The sequence below is a fragment of the Natator depressus genome, chromosome 19 (genome assembly GCF_965152275.1).
Source record: "Natator depressus isolate rNatDep1 chromosome 19, rNatDep2.hap1, whole genome shotgun sequence".
Lineage (NCBI taxonomy): Eukaryota > Metazoa > Chordata > Testudines > Cheloniidae > Natator > Natator depressus.
In genome coordinates, this window is record NC_134252.1 from 14,741,653 (window position 1) to 14,760,262 (window position 18,610).

Consider the following 18,610-nt stretch of genomic DNA (forward strand, 5'->3'; position numbering starts at 1 on the left):
GAGGTTTTTAAGGTCAGGCTTGACAAAGCCCTGGCTGGGATGATTTAACTGGGAATTGGTCCTGCTTCGAGCAGGGGGTTGGACTAGATGACCTTCTGGGGTCCCTTCCAACCCTGATATTCTATGATTCTATCATTACCAGTCCTCTTCCCGAAGCTTCATACTCTGACTATTCCAAGAGTTTGCTTTGTTACATCAACAAGGCTAAGCCTCTCAGACCTCCTCCCTGCCTCTTCGTGGCCACATGTGATGTGTTGAAAGGCCAAGCCATCTCCTTCCTGCAAATCTCGAAGGAGAGCACACAGTGCGTTCCCACTTGCTGTCGGTTGGCTGCTGCACCTGCCCCTCCAAACGTCAAGGCACGCTCCAGCAGGAACTGGCAACATCTCTGGCCTGCTACAGAACTGCACTGACCGTTGTAGGGCAGCCACGTGGAACAACCCCCTGACCTCTGTGAAACATTTCACAGGTTCGGGACAGCAGTGCTTCAATTCAGTTCCTGTTTGACTGATACAGCCAAGACTCCTCATCCCGCTATCCAGGGAGAATTACGAGGGAACTGAAGGAGGGTCATGGCTGTCCTTCCCTTTATGTCCTCGTATGGGAGCATGAGGAGGCATGGGGCACATGCGCAGCCTCGATGGATGCTTCTCAAAAGACCCCAATCTGCCACCAGCGGTGCATGCAAACCTACAGTGGGATCCACACTGACCACATCATCTCAAAGAACCACAGTTGCTGGGGGGACAGTAACCCTACTTTCCCCTCCCCCAAGGTATGCTGTTTAACAGCGACTGTACATATAGGATGATGTGGAGCCTGACAGAGTTAACATGGTGGGAGATCCTTTAATTTGGAGAATTACTTGACTCTTGAGGGCTTGATTTCTCAGCCTTAATGTCTCCCTTGGGTGCTTCCTTTTTTGGTTGCATTTAACTTGCATTCGTAGCCTGTTAGTACAATACCATCCTCATTAGATAATCGCAGAGAATGTTACTGTATTACATTGATTGGTGAGGTGCAAGGTCTCTGAAATGAGTGAGGACTCCATTCCTAACAGTCGTTAGATCACTAGATTGCTCCTGGTTATCCCCTCTCAGTTTTATAAATTAGACTAACAGTGGGTATTGACAGTTTGGTTAAGCAAGCTGTTCAGGGTTGTTCAATCCAATCCTGCTAACTGCCAAGTGCACTAAGTCACTGTCTGTACAGTCTTTATGCAGACTTGACTCTCATGCATGTGCCATGCAGCTGCTTTCTCATCTAAGCATGCTCCTCCTGTAAACTAGGCAGCAAACTGTCCTCTGAGAGCAGCAGCTTGCCCAAAGACTGAGGTCAGCACCTTCTGTAACTCAGCTGACTGCAGCCTTGTTCATCCTGAACATAAAGGTGTGGGTAGCACAGGCGTGAACAGGCCAGCGGAATCCTGGTGGCCCAGTGTATGCTAGGGCCTGTCAGCTTTGGGACTGCATTGTCAAACTCGACCTATGCACTTTGATGTGACTATGTGGAGATGGATAGCTGTTCTGTAACCGTGTTTTTGTAACTCTCTGTTGCAGCACAACATGCCCTTCTGGAGGATCACGAACCATGCAGACCTTGTGTCCCTTCACCAGGCCCTCGGGTTAGACTTCCTGTAAGAAGCTGAGAGGAGCAAATGTAGCTCCTTTCAAGCCCCTCTCCAGGAGGGGCAGAAATCTTGTCTGTCTGGGAGCTTTCTTTTCACCTTGATGAAGAAATGTAGCTAATGCAAACTGTACAGTAGGAGGTGACATCCGGTCACTTCCTCAGGAGCACGGGTACTGCCAGGTACAAAGGGGTTTACCCAAAGCAGCAGACACAGTATGGCTGCAGTCTTTAATTGTTCTCTGTTTTCTAAAGAAGGGAATGACTGGGGCTAAGGAGCTCTAGCTGGTAATCGCCAGAGATTCACTGTGCTTATCCTTGTGGTAATATAATAGCAACATATTTTGTAAGATCCCTCTCCCATTCTAACCAACTTAGTTATAGAACCCACAGTGAATGTATAGACATTATTTTTATAGAAAAGAGTCCAGCGTCTGGGGCAGGGTTGAATTTTCCCCATCTTGCAAGGCCAAAAAGTCTGTTAATTTTGAAATATTAATGAAAATGTCAAAAATACCTCTGTCACTGTGAAAATGAGCCCCGCCCCATCTGTTCAGAGGAGTTAATTTAGTGCCATTTCTTTAGATTTTGTTCCAAGACAGCTTCACTGCATAGTAACGAGGAAGAAGGGCATGTATCCAGGACTTGTAGTTCCCCCTATAGGAAAAGGTCTGCTTTTCTAGTGAACCCTTGCATCTCTATTCAGTCACCACAGACCCCTTCCCCTGGGCCCTGTCTCCCAGCTAAGAATTACCAAATTCTAGCCTCGCCAATGGCCAGTGATCTGGACTACAGAGTGATGGGCACTATAGGAACGTGTGCTGTATTTCATTCAGCACTGCTGATGTGATGGGAGGTTCTTCACTTGGCCACCAGTGATTTGAGGCACAATTATCCTCATAAATTATATTAGGAAAGGAAATGTCAGTGAGCTTTCTGGGCTGTTTCTCCCAGTTCCGTCTGGGTCCAGTAAGTTCCTGTTGGCAGAATCAGGTTCAGTTGCTTGGATTCCTCTTCCCACTACACTACAGACCCCGTTACACCTGACAAAAATCCCTTTGTTAGTGGAATTCTGTTTTCTAGGACAACTGAGACCCAGAGCCACTAGCAATGAGTGGAGACACCCGACCCCCTCCCCCACTGCACCCAGACATGGATTGTAACTACATTGGCCTTCCTGCTAGGGCGTAAGTGACAGCAGCTCCCAGTGAGAAGACCTGTATCTTAGCACCACCCTGCTCAGTACTGGCCGTGTGTTAGACCTTGGAGATTGCCAGAGGGCAGTTCCAGTGTTAGCTGCAGGCCTTTGTTGTGCATAGCTCTCCCCATGCCATGTGAAACGCTTCTGCCTCTTTCCTAAGCATGTGCCATGGTAGCACCTGAACATGTGCGACTCGGAGGTTTCTGTGTACAGTGTAGGAGCCTCTCATGTCCAGCAGCAGCACGTCCTCTCTGCTGTTCGTGCTCAGCTGGGTTACGAAAGGTTTGATGTACCCGAAGGATCCCATCTTTAGACATCCTGAGCTCCCGAGACAGCCCTTGATCTGTGATCTGGAACCTGTAGAGGGGATGGTCTGGGAAGCTCAGCACTTCACTCCAAAGAGCTACACACTGAGAGGGACATTGAGCAGTTGCATGTTTTGGCCACAGCTACCAAAGTGCCTGACCTACTCCCCCATCGCAGCAAGCTCATGCATTTCTAAGGAAATCCACTGGCAGTGAGCCCTGTCTGTGCCAGAGACAGCCTGAGAATTTGGCATTATGGCTAGCACCAGCTCAGCTGCATGGGTGTTGGCAGTGCTGGAGCCTGCTGGCTGCTGCCACTGTTCTAAGCACTGTAAGCTCTGAACCTTGGGACAGCTGGATGGGTTTGCTAATCTAGGCAGAGCCAGAGTGGTGAGAACTGGGGAAGCATAGGGGTCTCTGGATTTCAGGTGTATTTATATCTTTGACCTCCTTGATAAAACAACAAATAAGGAATGTCGTCTCCTCCCAACGGCCAAAGGGAGCCCTGGCACTAGGAGCCTGCCTTTCTTGTTCTATCCACTCACTAGGCACTAGTTTTGCACTCTGACCTTAAACTGATATACTCCAGAGCTGGGTGCATTTGTAGCTGACTCCCCAGGAAACTTCTTCCATGTGTTTAGTGCAGTGTACATAGAAACCATTCAGTCTGGGAAACAACTTCCCTGGTAGAGAATCTGTGATACCAGTTTCAACAGTGAGTAGTTACTTAATGGCTCATTATATGGGAATTGTCCTAATGTTTGGAACTACATCTGTATTTGTAACTACTGCTCTGTTCCCTGCATTGGTGGCCGGAGGGAGGCTGCCTGGTCATGTAGTGTTCAGACACAGCAGTGTGTCTCGCTCATGTTGCTGCCATTACCCCAGTGAGGTTTACACACTGGCATTGGGAGGAGACCCCATTGTCTCTGCTCTCCCTTACATGTTGTGTGCTGGGGGAGGACTTGGGGCAGGGAAGGCATGCACTGTATATGGAGGTGCCCGTGTGTTTGGGGACGCTAGAGGAGTGCGGCGAGGGATGTCCTATGTGTGACAGGAGGTACTGGAGTTGCCTTGTTCTCAGCTCCTTAAAGCACCTATTTGTAAAATAAAGCCCATAGAAGGGTTAGCTACTACATTAACCACTGAGAGTGGGGAACAGCCAGCAGGAAATTAACCACGTGAAAATGCATAGTTTCCAAAGACACAGATGCTGCGTGCGTCTGAAGATGAGAAGTCTATTTTGGATGATCAAAGGAGAATCGTTCTGGTTTCCATAAGCATCCCTCGCTGGTGAGGGTCGCTAGCCAGAAGCTCTTTTGTAAACATGCTTGAGGCACTTTGTCCTGTGAAACTGAGCCTGTTTGGAACACGTCTCTCATGCTTCAGTGAGCTTAATTTGGGATTTGAAATCTGTGCCTTAACCTCGGGAACCCCCCCCCCCCCCCCCCAGTGACTGTACAACATAGAACTGCAGGGGAACCCTGCCTTGGGGGGACCCTCCGGTGCTTGCAGTGAGTGTAGAAGCCAAGGTGCTGAGCAGTCACATAGCTGGCAGGATTTGCTTTGTGTTTGTTTACTTCAGATTATTTTAAGGAACCTTTAAGACCTCAGCAAAACTTAGGCTGAGTGTGAAACTATTGCAGCCATTGACCTTTCCTAGCGATATTTATACGATGTCCCCTCCAACGTATGTAAAATACTTTTCTACCAGGAGGTTGATGGTACATTTCTGTGTTACATTAATAAAGGTTAACCTGGCTGTTTTATTCTTTCCTCGGCTGGCTGCATTTGTGAGACTTGTCCCTTCTCTAATGAGCTGGCAGGCGTGGGATTCTCTTCAGAAGAGGATTGTTTGAAAACCATTTCTGCTGCCTGCTGCTTTGTTGCTTTTTGATTATTTTCAATTTGATTGTAATTTAACCAGCAACTTGTCAAATTCTAAAGCTGGAAAAGCTGCACAGCCCTAAAATGCTCCCTCTGAGCATTCCTATGCCCTCCTGGTGGAGTCGGTAAAGTCTATGTTCTCAGCTTTGCTGTAGCCCTGTTACTTTAAAAACCAGCCTGTTGACGCTTACTGGTTCCCAGTGCCCGGCAGGGCTGCATTACCCCTTTGTACTCGAGTATATTAGCAAGCAGGTGGTTCCCCCTGGACCCGCCAGATGCCTTACACAGAACTAGGTGTTGGTTGCAGTGTATGTATGTGACTGAGGGCATTAATGGCTGTGGATTCCGTGACCAGTCATGTTCTGTGTGATGGGAACTATCCTATAAACTGGAAAAATAAAGTCTATTTTCTGTAATAATTGCTATGGTCTGTTCTCTGAAAACCTGACTGTCACATCTCCGCCCAGCAGCAATTGTGCCCTGGCACGGATGGTGTCCCTAGCCTCTATTTGCCAGAAGCTGGGAATGGATCACTTGATCATTATCTGTTCTGTTCATTCCCGCTGGGGCACCTGGCATTGGCCACTGTCGGAAAACAGGATACTGGGTAGATGGACCTTTGGTCTGACCCAGCCTGGCCATTCTTACGTTTAGTGTAAATGGCACGAAAGCCACTCCACTGGCTTTAAAATCCAGTGTGACAGCCCTGGAGCTGATTATGGGCAGGGGAAAATTCTGAACCCTCTCCTGGAAGGGCCATCTCTCAGGGCGAATGAGGAGCATGCTCTTCATGCCAGACTTTTGCCTCTGTGCTGTGGCTGCCAACATGGGGTAGTTTGTGCTTGCTGCGTGGGCTGGACGGAGAACCACAAGCTCATGCTGCACCGTGGGGAGAAACATTGATCAGTTCTGTGACTTGCATGGAATTTTTTTGATTGTGTTGTTTAAATTATAAGTTTTTATTTTTAAAAATAAACCTGTTTAAAACTAAATCTGAATTTAATACAAAATCTATTATGGCCAAAACTTATTATTATCTCTTAAACATTTAAATAAAAAATAACTGCTGAATCCATGAGCCTCTAGCAAAACCTTTGGGTTAAAGGCTGTTTTTCTACAGAAAGATGTTTCCCTCTGATTCTTTCTAACTTCTGAGGCTAAGCTTTATAAAGATGGCACGATAGGTCAGGAGCTGCGCTAATGGTTTCATCCTGTGGGGGACCTGGGGATGTGCTATTGGGTGCAAAAGACTGTCATCACAGGCACTGGGACCCGGCCTCTGACGCTAGGAGACACCATCATATATCTCGTCAAGATCATCCATTGAGCCCACCTCGGGGTGGGGGGGTCTCATACTCCTATTTTATAGCTTGTCCCTACATGAGCCCTGATGGCCTCAGTTCTCAAATTATGAATATTTATGACTCCACCTGCCATGGAAACTTATTCTCAAGCTCATGAAAAAAGTGATCTGCCCAGTAACTCCCAGCCCTTGCTTCTGGATGGGGCTGGGCAGTTCCAGTAAATGGCCTTGCTCTGTCCACTTGCATGTGTGCACAGACATCCACTAACTTTTGAACTGCCTCCCTCTCTGTCTCTAAACAAGTACAATACTGCAGTGCAACAGGCCTGTGGGTTACACAAGCAGAAGTCTTGGATTGCTGTTAGTTTTTCTTATTCGGGGGGGGGGGGGGGCAGGGAAGTTATGTAAGGGGGAGAAGGAGCAGATTGTGCAACCGGAAAGGAGCAACACCAGTATCAAAACGGCACTGGGAAGAAGGGACAACATTCTTCAGAGTGCAGCCTTAGTGCTGATTTCAACACCTGGAAACGGCAGGGAAATATCCACCATAGCTGCAGGTCGTAAAAAAGACCCTATTGGAATATTTTCGAGAGATTCCTGAACCTCTGGATAAAAAAGGAACAAGTGCTGAATGTAAACAATGCACCAAAAAGATGCAAGGCACACCAATTTTGGTACATTAACTTCTGGCTCCATAATCTGTTTTTAACTAGCATAATTTCAGCAGGTTTTGGATTATATCAGAATGGCCTTTTTGGTTTACTCTGTCTGGTTCTCTTGCACCTGTTTATAACATGCTTTCTTTATTGAAAATAACGTGACCTGCTTTCCATGTAAATTCCAAAGGTGGCAAAAGTTTTAGACCAATTATCAGAACATCTGAAATAATCAGTTTAATTCACTGACCACAGTTAATCACCTCTCTCTGATAAATCATTGTTATAAATGTGAAACGTGTTTTACATACACGTCTTATCAAAACATAACTTTTAAGGTAGCTTTGTTTAATAAAAATAAATTTTATTGTTTTGTTTGTTTAAATTCCAGTTACCATCCTAATGAGCAAAAAGTTATCTAGTAAATAGCAATATATCATTCACCATTTTCTAATCTACTAAAAATGTACAGTTAAGAATCTGAAAATATTAAGCTGTATATTGCTTACATAAATGTATATTGTTGTAGTGAACTCTCCGAGGTAGCAAAAGTGTTCAAAATCTCATGTCAAGGCTCTATGTGGTTGTAAATCAACATGTTCATCTCACTTAATGAGACAGTCATTTTCTAAAGGAAGGTGCAGAAGTACAAATGGAGAAGTTGACTAAAATCAATAACTTAAATCAATCCACCCTGCTTTGCACAGGCCAGCTGGGAGCAGTACTTGTCCCAGTCTAGTGTGCAATTACCCCCCTGAAGAGGGTGCCACATCCCCACCTGGGGGGGGCCTAGTCTGTCAGTTCATGATGTTTTCCCAGTCATGTGCTTTGGGCTGCAGCTACCTGGCAGTGACACAAGATGCTGCAGCCCTCTTGAGCCCTGCCAGGGGAAAAACCCCTTCTGCATGTCTGCCTGACTCTTGCCCACCTTCTGGGGCTCTAGCAACTCTCAGCCATTCTCACAGGAGGTGAGGAAACAAATTACTCCACAGCCAAAGGCAGCACCCCATCTCTCCTGTGAATAACAGGGCAGCGCCTCCACTCCTATCCCACACATGGGCCTGAAGGATGGTGTGGAAATACCATGGGCCATGCAGGGTGCGTGGGGAAAGTCCCCCCAGGTGGAGGGGATGTTTCACCAGTATGGGCCATGTGGGGGAAAGGGTTCCCTCCCTTTGCCTCACAAGGCACATCTCATGTGTAGACCCGCAGCTCTATGCCCTGCCTCTTGGGGTGGTGTGAGATTGGCAGGGGTGGGGATAGGGTTGAGGCTGTTGGAAAGCTTTTGATCTGATTTCCAACCATCCCGCACGTCACCAGATGGGTGGCTACTAGGGGTGGGTGCTCAGGGTTATCCTGCAGTGCTTGGGCATAAGGGGCAGGTGGCACTGATAAGTCGACAGTCCTGGCCCCCAGCTCCCTCCCACCACATTGTTTCAGCTGGTGCTGACCTTTCGCAGCTGGCTGGAAAACCCTCCAGCAGCGGGAGGGTCCCATCTCTGCTGCTGTTCATGAGCTCTGGGCCTTGCCCCAGGTTCCATCCCAGGGATGGGGAAGGCCTTGATGAACATGCAGGGACCACAGGGGAGACATTAGGCAGAGCATGAGGGGTGTAGGAGCCAGGGCCCCAGTCAGATCCTAGAACGTATCCTCTCTGCTCCTGGGGTGGTCAGGAACTAGAGCCACCCTGGCCCCAGCACAGGCCTGGCTGGGAGGAAAGGGCTAGAGGGCAGAAAGAGTTTGGCTCTGGCTAGGCCTGGAGCATCTTGATTAGGGCAGAGGCCCTGGCCACTGAATGGCTGGTGCCCAAGGGAGATGGTACTAAACAGAGGTTTGTTGGCTGTATCTTTCTTAGAGCTGGCCCAGTGGCTCTGCTGTCTGAGAAATCACCTGCTGCCTCCTGCTGGAGTTACCTTAAACTACATCTGGACAGGTCCTGGTCTCCCCTACCACTCCCTCCCTCACTCAGCCACCTCCTACATCCTCCCCAGAGTCCAGAGCTGTCATTCCCCTTCCCGACTCACCAGCAGTGGACTCTCCCCCATGGGCTGAGGCCAGGCAGAGCCCCACACGCTGATGCTCCTGGCCCATCACCTAAATTGCTGGGACTGCGTTCTCCTTCCCTGCGGGCTGTGTGGGGGAATGGCCCTGGGCGACCCTGCCATCTCCACATGTGGGGTCCCTCCCAGCTTGCTGATGCATGCCCCAGGGACCTGCTCACCTGTCTTGTTCAGGAGCCCAAGTCTCTAAGGGATCTAATCCTGCTGGGAGCTGCTCTATGCAGCCTGTTAAAGCTGCAATGGGAAGGATGTTTCAAGCTGAAGTTCAGTGCAGAACAGCCCTGACACAAAGCCGGCAGCCCGTGAGATGTGATAAGGACAACTGTCCCCTCACCCTGAAACTGCAACTCGTTTCCTTTGTGAATGGCCTCACCGTGGAAGCCAGGTTTCCATAGGGCCTGATCCCAGTCTGCATTTACAGGCCAGCCCTGGGTCTGCACTACTGGATCCTGGCTGGTGTTCCAGGGTGCTTGGGGAGCACAAAGCATTACGGGCCCAATCCTTTTTATCACGATTGGTGCTGTACAAACAGAAGAAGCCCAGTGGTGGCCTGGCCCAGCTCAGTCCTGTGTTGGCCTGCACTAGGCCTGGCCTAGTGGCCATTCGTCTAACAGACTGTGCTTGAAGAGCACGTAGGGCGGCTGACAGCTCGGCTTTCAGCACACTAAGAGCAGCTCCAGTCACACAGCAGCGTGGCCCCGACGGGAAGGTGCCCTGCAGCAGATTTATTGGTGCCTGGGGGGGGGGGGGGGGTGTCATTATTTTGTTCTGAAAATTACACAAGGACTTGTGCAGTTGGGCTTTACCAAGCTGCTGGGTACTCTGCCCAGTGCCGACACTTTCTGCTGAGAACTTCTAACAAATTCAGAGAGGTCAGGAGGAGGTGTCTGCAGGGCCTTCCTGACCCTGGCCAATCCTGGAACATGGCCCATCCCCAATCCCCTCTTAAAGGACACTGGGCGCTCATGGAAACAGAGATGGGAAGGGCCCGTCAGCGAGAGCTGGGCCCCTTGGCCCTGCCAGGCTTGGGTACACTCTTCCTGTGCAGCTGGAGGGTTCTTATCTCTCACAGGCAGGCTTGGGCCTCCTGCAGCTGCCACCTTTAACCCCTGCAATACCTAACTGGCTCTCAGCAGTTCAGCATCAGTGGGAAGGGAGTGACTGATGCTAAGCCAAGAGCAGCCAGTTGTGATGGGATTTTGGAGCATCTTGGAAGCTGAATCAACCAATGCAGCTCCTGACCCTAGGCAAGACCTGCACACTCCAGACTCCTGCCCTGGTGCTGAAGGGAAGGGAGGGGGTGGACTGAGCCCCAGGGTCCTGCAGAGCTGGCCATCCAGCCAAACCCAGTGCCAGGGCTGATACTCGCCCGCCACAAACCTCAGCCCCTCTCCTGCCCCGCTGGGGCAGCTTTAGGACTGTTACACGGAAACACACCTCTCCAGCTGGGCACGTTGGAAAGCCCCAAGAGCCAGGCCAAGAAACGGCAGGAGGCCAGGCTCAGATGCTTCCCACAAACTGGAAACTAAGCAACTTAGCTACACCGCACTGGAAACTGCAATCAATCAGCAGCCCCACTCCCACCAGGGCCAACCACAGCCAGTGTGTGGGTCCCTGCAGGACCCAAGCGTGACAACTCCCAGACCAAGCTCTTGACTTCCAGCAGCTATTTCCTAATGCTGGGAAAGCAACTCCTCACTACCCCACTGAGGAGAGCAGAGGGTCAGCCACGGCTGGGGGGGGGAAAGGGGGGGGGGAAGGGGCCAGGATCGGGGCCGGGATTCATGCAGGAACACACCAATTATCTTTGCAACAAAGAACCAACAATGGAAAAACTTCAACATTTTAACTTTGTTTTGAAAAAGGCAAAGGGTTTAGTCAGCTCAGAGCATTCAAGCCCCATCCCCCGAATTCTCCAAGCCATTCCCCTCCCCCCACCCCACCATTCTCCACACCAGTGGTTCTCAAACTTTTTTTCTGGAGACCCAGCTGAAGGAAACTGTTGTTGCCCATGACCCAGCAGAGCTGGGGCAGAGGGCTGCGGGGCTTGGGGTGTGGGAGGGGGCTCTGGGCTGGGGCAGAGGGCTGCGGGGTTCGGGGTGTGCGAGGGGGCTCTGGGCTGGGGCAGTGGGAGTGTGGAGCTGGTGCTCGGGGCAGGGGCAGCGTGCGGAGCCCGATGACCCCACCCGGAGCAGGACCTGCTGCTGGCCCCTTCCAGGGCGCAGCGCGGGGTCAGAGCAGACAGGGACAAGCCTGCCTTAGCCAGGCAGTGCCGCCAACCAGACTTCTAATGGCCCAGGCTGCGGTGCTCACCGGAGCCGCTGCGACCCAGCGCCTTCCATGCCGCGACCTGCCGTTTGAAAACCACTGCTCCACGCCATTCCCCCCCACCCCCGAACGCTCCACACCATTGCCCCCCCCCGAATTCTCCACACCATTCACCTCCCCTCCACCGCCCTGAATTCTTCACATGCTTCCCCCATCTCTCCAACAGGAACATGCTGCTGTTCCCTCCTGAAAGTGCGGAGCTAGAGACTGGGTCTCTGTCGAAGGCACATTATTATAACACCACATATTTATACCCTTCCCTTTATAAACATCAACAAACAAACACCCCCTGCAGTGGCCAAGTCGTCTCTAGAGGCTCCAAGCCTCGCCCAGTGCGGTGCTGTGGGTCACCCACTACTACAGGGAAGCTTTGAAATTAGCAACAAAAACACAGGTGCAGAGAAATTCCAGACAAACGGAAAATCTGGCAGGTCCTGCCAAGAACAGAGCACACGGTTTCCCACTGAACTCCTTTGAAACAAAGCAGGGGAGAGCCTGGCAGGGAAATGGGGATGGGGCTGAACAGGGCAACGTGCAGAGCAGAAGCCGGTTCCTGTAATGGAGCGGATCCCGGGCCGGGGCCTAACGATAAAGGGTTAATGCGTCCAGCATCCAGCACTCTTATAGCGGGTTTCTCCCATGACACTCGCTGCAGTGCCTGTCCCATTAGAAGAGTGCCAGCCCAGAACAGGCTTCACAGCTACCCGTGCTGGATGCCAGCTGTTGGGCCCTACATGCCAGTGCCCTCAGCCCGCCTAGCTCGCTCCAATCTCCTCTCCCTGCGACGGCTGCCCATTCCAGAGGTGTGGTGCTCAGTCCCTGGGAACACAGTGCAGGCGCTGAGATGGCTGGAGCCAGGTCCGGAATGGGATCCCGCAGCACAGATCCCTGAGGTGTAAATCCCTCTGCCTGGAGCAGGGACAGCTGCGCTCAGAGAGGCATGTTGTCCAGGTCCCCACTCCCCCAGTTTCGCCCGGCCTGCAAAGAGACCAAGAAGTGGTTCTGGGACAGCTGGTACATCCGTCTGTTCACAGGGGCCGGCACTGGGCCAGCTCGGAAACCGGCTAGTCCTTCTGCAGTGTCTATTTCATCATAGCTTGCCTGGCACTGGACCTGCAGCGTGGGGTGGAACCATTTGTAGTAGGCGATTCTCAGCAGCAGCCCGAGCACGAAGCAGACCAGGGCAGCGAGAAGCACAGGGAGCAGAAAAGAGCGCTCATGCAGAGGGGCATTGTGCCAGAGCCAGGAGCCAGCGAGGAGCACGCTGTCCACCAAGATGAAGCCATGATAGATCGTGCTGCGCTGCCGCGTCTGCCCCTTGGACACGTTGAACCAGCAGAAATATAGAATCACGGCCACCGTGGCCCTGTAGAGCCACTCCCGCCTGGGGCACTCCATGAAGTCAGTGCCCTGCAGCCAGACCCAGAGGAGCATGGCAGCCCAGATGCCCAGGAAGTGCAGGCCGACGTAGCACGGGAAGAGCGTGGCGAAGAGTGCGACTGCCAGGACGCGGGGGCAGATGAGGAGGAAGTTCCACAGGAAGTAGATGGTGGAGGAGAGCGGGCCCAGCTCATGCTTGTCCAACAGGAAGCAGCGGAGGGACTGGTGATAATCCAGCAGCGACCACGCCACGCACAGGGAGGCAGTGAAAATCCCGAGCCCTATGACAACAGCGGGAGAAAGGATCACCGGGGAACACAGGCAGTGGGGGCAGCTGCATGGAGCATCAGGCAACAGCTCAGGCCCTGGGCACCAGTGACCGGCATGAAGAGGTGCCGGCTTCACCCCAACGAGGCATCACTGCAACCAGGCCCTGGATCAACGAACAAAGCCCACGGCTCTCAAGGGCCCCCCCAGCCGGAGGGCTCTGTGTCACAGCTGCTCTCACGGTCCCTTGCACACCTCCCTCGCTCACTCACCCCGCAGGCCTGCGCTGAAACATGCCACTTCCTGCTTCAGGGAGCCCCAGAAATGCTTAGGAAGTGCCCAGCCACAGGCCAGCCCTTATTCCATGTCCTGCTCCCTGTGAGATGCCTGGAACGGGAGTGCCCCGCCCCACCCCCACGGGGCAGCACCAGAGGAGAACTGCAGGGCTCAGGGGAAGCCCTCCTTGGCCCAGATGCCAACAGCCGGGGGGGGGGGGCACTGTGGGGCTGGGAGGTGACTCAGCCATTGCCATTTAGGACTGAGTGGGGTGTAGCCACAGGACCGGGTCTGAGGCTAAGGCCGGAGGCACCCTGCTACTTCCTGACTGAGGCAGCCCAGCCTGGAGGGGGGGACTGGACCAAGCTCCTCCCATTAACCTGGTCTGTGCCGCCCCCTGCAGCCAAGCACTAAACGGGGGTGGAGGGGGTGGGGGGTGTAATCCTGACCCGCTGGAGTCAATGGAATAGCATCTGGGTTGGCCCAGTTTTGTGTCCCACTGGGAAGCTCTGAGAGCCAATCGATCTCCGAGGGCACTGCCCCGGTGCCCACCCCACGTGCCCAGATGCAGGGAGTGCCATGCCTGCACCTGGCTAAGCACATGGCTCTGTGGGCCCAACACATCCCTTTCCCAGCTGAAGCAAGCTCTGGGCTCAATACAGGGCCCTGCTTTTGCCCCCCCTTGTTCAGAGTGTTCTGCCACCTCCCAGAGAAGATCCCTCCCCATGGGCACCAAAATCCCAACCCCTCCCCTCTTCTCAGCAAGCTGCTTTGCAGCGTCTGAGATGGGCACATCAGCACAAAGGGGAAACACTTGCAGCTAGGTAACGGTCCAGTCACCCAGCAGCCGGAACCCCCTTCCTTGCAGCATAGCACATCCCAACCCTGCAGGGTCTGGCCAGAGGGTGTCCCAGGCGCAGAGCCAGTGCACGCAGACGGCACCGAGCCTCTAGGGATTCACCTCCCCGCTACACTGGGCAGCTCTAACTGGAGCCCTGCACAGCACAACGCTCAACCCCAGCTCTGAGCTAACGTGGTGCTAGCAAGAAATCCCCCAGGGCTGGGACCACAAGAAACTGTGGGCAGGAGGGGTCAACCAGGGAGAACCAGCACCTCCCCAGTCTGACCGACGGGCTCCAGAACGAGGCCCAGCTCTCGTATCCCTTAGAAGCCGGAGCTGAAGCAGCTCAGGGGATCGTTCCCTTATCCCACTCACCAGGTGGCTCTGTGATAAGGAATCCCCCGCACCGTGCCCTGCCCCCACCACGCCCAGGAGCTGTGCCACTCACCCTGGAAAGGCTCCAACTTGTTTGTATGCAGAACGATGGAGAGCACAAGCGTGAGCTGGGGGGTGCCCTCCAGGAAGGTCTCAAAGAGGCGCAGCATGCTGATGTCGTGGGACAGGAAGACAGCGTAGTCTCGCTCCTGTGCGGTCTCCACCCTGCATGCTCGCCAGCCCGCTCTCAGCACACGGAGACACCTGCACAGACATCACGGCCCTGCCATGAGAGGCTGCTCTACACCAGGGCAGCACCTCAATGCCACAAATACAGCTCTGGCTGTCCGTGGGATTCCAGAGCCAGCCTGCCCTCAAGACAGCTCTAAATCCGTGCCGGACAAAGTGAATGGGACACTCATTCATGCCCTTCACATCAAGGGAGATCTCATTTGAATCCCCAGTACCTGCCTTGCCCTGACTTCTCTCACGGACACCTATCTGTGTTGCCAGTCAGCATTCATCATATGGATGCTACAGAGCGTATGCTGACACCAGGGTCCCAAATCAGGTTACATTTCCTGCATGAATAACTTCAGAGTGTCACTCATTTGGGGGGCTTTGGGCTGTGTTTGACAGGCTGAGATCTCCCACTCACCTGTCAAGTCACTTTAGGCCCAAAGTTTAGGCTGTATTAATAATCCACCATCAAAAAAAAGAAATCCAGGGGGTCACTTTTCCCTCAGTTCCAATAAAAATGACTTTTGGTTTGAGTTTAACATTCCCCTGCAGTATTTGCAACCCAAACACTGCAGCACGGAGCACTCCACAGACTGACCTGAAATCCACTAGAAGCAAACCAGAACCAAAAGAGAAAGTGACTTACTTTCCTTGTCCCAGCTGAACAAAGCACAACCCCCGGCAATCAGCTCAAGTGGTGAACAGCAAACAGTCTGCCCAGTTTTAACAACCATAGGTTCAAATGCAGGAAATGACATTGCTTTTTACACACAAGATACTGAACCTGCCAGTGGCAGCCTGAAACACAGCCCCAGTGTGCAGGAAACCCTGGGAACTTCAGCAGTTTGTTTCTGTGCCCTGGGCAGAGAATGAATGAAACACTCCACCACGAGAAGAACATGGGGCACTTCCAGAGGCGGTGCTGGAGAGGGACAGGCCCACATGAGCCCAGCGCAGCACTGAGGCTGTCTGCATCAGCCTTTTCTCAAAGTTAATAGCCCTGCAGCACCACCTGCGACAGCAACAACGGGCTGCCAGCAGAACACCCAAGCAGGTCTAGGCAATGGGATGGTGGCCTCTGAGTCCTGTCTACACTAGCATTCCTGGTGCTACTACTCCCAGCAAGGAAAAACCAGGTAGAAAAGGTGGGACATTTTAGGGGAAATGGCTGGAACTGACAAGGCAGCTGCAGTAGCTTAGGTCTCCTCTGCACCAGAAAACAGCAGAGCTTCAACCACCAGGTTAGCTGACCCACGGCTCTCTGTGCTTGCCGCTGGACTGTGCCGTGCAGCCAACCCCAGACCGGAGGCCGCGCGGGCGAGGCCTGAGGGAGCTGAGCGTGTCTCACACTAATAACAGCAGAAAAGGTTTGCTAGTACAATTGCGCCAGTGCTGCTGGACAAGCAAACCCTCCTCCTGGAGGCAGAGCTTCTGCTTACACCCGTTGCACAAGCAAAGTCACCCGTGCTGGCTAACGCACTTCCAGCCACGTCTCTACTCGGGGATTTGCCGGGACAGCAACGCTGCAAACAAATCCACCTCTGACGGACGTTGCTACACCAGCAGAAGCGCATGGGCCTGTCTACACCTAAGTGCTGCAACAGTGCAGGGTGAAGACACCGAGGCGAGCTTCCCCCACTGGCACAGGAATGCCCCCTGTCCCAGAGCCGGTGACTATGGCAAGAGGAGAGGCCCTTCCCTCGACAGCACTATCCACACTGAGGGCGAGGTCGCTCTCGGGCGCGGGAGAGCCATACCCTGAGGGACGTCGTTATACCAATATAAGCTGGCAGCGTAGACCAAGCCTTACTGGCCTCCTTGTGCACGCTGGGAACAAAGACAAAACCACGCACTGTTTTGTGTGCGTTAGCACCAGGGAGTTGCACAGTTCTGACGTTTCCTCATGCGGTCACCTACTGCAGCTGCCCCACCCCAGCCAAGCCAAGCCCTGCCGCCCACCAAATGAGTCCCTGGCCAGCATGTTACTGTTTGTATAATGGAGGGGCACCAAGGAGGGGAAATGAAAAAAATTACGTTGTCTTTCAAAATCAGCTTCATCTGGGACCCGGGAGCACAACCCGACCGTGCACTAAGAATGACTGAGGGGCCTCACTACCCGGCAGGAATACAGGGGCCCTGACTGCGCACTTCCAGACCCCTGCTCTTTGGATTTCAGTTGAACCTTAACCCTGAATTTCCTGGGTTTGTAACAGCTGGTATGGGGATAATTACAGCCACTCTGTGATATTTTAACCCTTTGGTTACTGACTCCAGTGTAGTGTAGTTTTTATTTGTAAATTATAACGCTCAGCTGCAGGGACCTCCTGGACCCCTCTCCAGCTGAGGTCAGGGTGGCTCTGGGCTGCAAGATCTCAGCAGAGGGTGAGTTACTGGGCAGTGCCCTTACCTGTAGAGATAGCCCAGCTGCAGGAGGTGCAGCGCAGCCAGGCAGCGGCCACTGGGAAGTTCCTGTTCGATGTTGTCCGTCCGGTACCAGGCCCAGCTGAAGAACTGCATGGCCAGGGAGGAGAGGCCCAGCAGTGCCAGCACCAGCCCCCCCCAGAGACAGTGCCCAGCCTGCATGTAGCTGGAGGCCACCCACAGATCAGCGACCAGGTCTACCAAGAAGGCACCGGTGCCCAGTAGGGCGAAGAGCAGGTCCAGGTACCGGTACCGAGGGGATGAGGGTGGGGGGCCACCAGAGCCATGGCCTGACCCTGCCATGGCACAAAGGGGCCACAGATGTTGCCGCCCTGCTCGCCCTGCACAGCCCTGCTCTCTGCCCGCTGTGCCCCGTTCCGGAGGGGCCGGCTCCCACAAAACCCTCCCGGGACCCTCTCTGCCCTGGGTAATCCCCCCCCTCCTGCCCCTCGAATCCTTCCCCCCACCGGGGCTCCCCCCCGGGGACCCCTCCCCCCCCGGGCTCCCCCCCTGCCCCTGGAACCCCTCCCCCCCGGGCTCCCTCCTGCCCCGGGGACCCCTCCCCCCCCGGGCTCCCCCCCGGCCCCTGGAACCCCTCCCCCCCGGGCTCCCTCCTGCCCCGGGGACCCCTCCCCCCCCGGGCTCCCCCCCTGCCCCTGGAACCCTCCCCCCCTGGAACCCTTCCCCCTAGGCTCCCCCGGCTCCGGCTGCCCCCTCGCTCCGATCGCTCCCCGGCCCCGCGGCGCCGCCCGAGAGACGCTGCCGGCCGCGGGGCGGGGCGGGGCGGGGCGGAGGCGGCTCGGCCCGCGGCCCCCAGCGCGCTCGGGAAGCGGCCTCGCTGTGAGGCCGGGGGCCGGGTCGGGAGGGCTCTGCCCCCCCCCGCAGCCTGGTCCCGGGCCCCACCCAGCCCCCCGACAGGGCCCCCCCGGGCCCCGCCCCCCGACAGGCCCCGCCCCCCGGACCTCCGACACCCCCACCCAGCCCCCCGACAGGCCCCCCCCCCCGGGGCGCCGCCCCCCGACACCCCACGCCCCCCCCCGGGGCCCCGCCCCCCCCCACCCAGCCCCCCGACAGGCCCCCCCCGGGGCCCCGCCCCCCACCACCCAGCCCCCCGACAGGCCCCCCCCGGGGCCCCGCCCCCCACCCATGACCCACATCATTTCGCACCACGGTCCCGGTGAGGCCTGGCCCGTGCGGGCCACACGCTTCTGGGGAAGTTCGGGACTGGGGGTGCGTTGGGGTCGCCAGCTGAGCGTAACCCAGGCTGCTGGAAGCCAGAGCGGGGCCGTAGCCGTGCAGGGGGGTCAGAGCTGCCGGAGCAGCGCGGACAGTCAGGCCGCCCGCTCGTCGGCCGGGGTGAGTGGCCCCGGCTGGGGGTTCGAGCCCAAGTGGGGACAACCCCTCCCCGGGCTGGGTGCTCCCCTGAACCCCACTGGACTGTCAC

General features: G+C 54.5%; 2 protein-coding genes across 9 annotated transcripts in view; one reads left to right on the forward strand and one right to left on the reverse strand.

The window, feature by feature from the left end:
• Positions 1-4,579, forward strand: part of EYA3 (EYA transcriptional coactivator and phosphatase 3) — a 143,863-nt gene extending 139,284 nt beyond the window's left edge. For all 8 annotated transcript variants that reach the window (XM_074934584.1, XM_074934587.1, XM_074934583.1 and 5 more), the window contains one exon: positions 1,560-4,579. In XM_074934584.1, coding sequence (XP_074790685.1) covers positions 1,560-1,640 — 81 coding nt within the window. In that variant the 3' untranslated portion in view covers positions 1,641-4,579. The remainder of the gene's footprint in view (positions 1-1,559) is intronic.
• Positions 4,580-11,460: 6,881 nt separating this feature from the next.
• XKR8 (XK related 8) lies at positions 11,461-17,593 on the reverse strand. The gene is made up of 3 exons (XM_074934258.1): positions 17,153-17,593; positions 14,579-14,769; positions 11,461-13,027 (listed from the first exon to the last, which is right to left on the reverse strand). Exons 1-3 carry the CDS (start codon positions 17,467-17,469, stop codon positions 12,297-12,299), a joined length of 1,239 nt encoding a protein of 412 aa, XP_074790359.1. The 5' UTR covers positions 17,470-17,593; the 3' UTR covers positions 11,461-12,296.
• Between the last annotated feature and the right edge of the window lie 1,017 nt (positions 17,594-18,610).

What these genes read in the sequence shown, in the direction of transcription:
- XKR8 (XM_074934258.1), bottom strand. Translation starts at nt 17,469, where the DNA reads ATGGCAGGGTCAGGCCATGGCTCTGGTGGCCCCCCACCCTCATCCCCT. An exon ending in CAGCTGGGCTATCTCTACAG is followed by an intron (nt 14,770 to 17,152) that starts GTAAGGGCACTG and finishes ATGTCTGTGCAG; the next exon opens with GTGTCTCCGTGTGCTGAGAG. An exon ending in CAAGTTGGAGCCTTTCCAGG is followed by an intron (nt 13,028 to 14,578) that starts GTGAGTGGCACA and finishes CTGTTGTCATAG; the next exon opens with GGCTCGGGATTTTCACTGCC.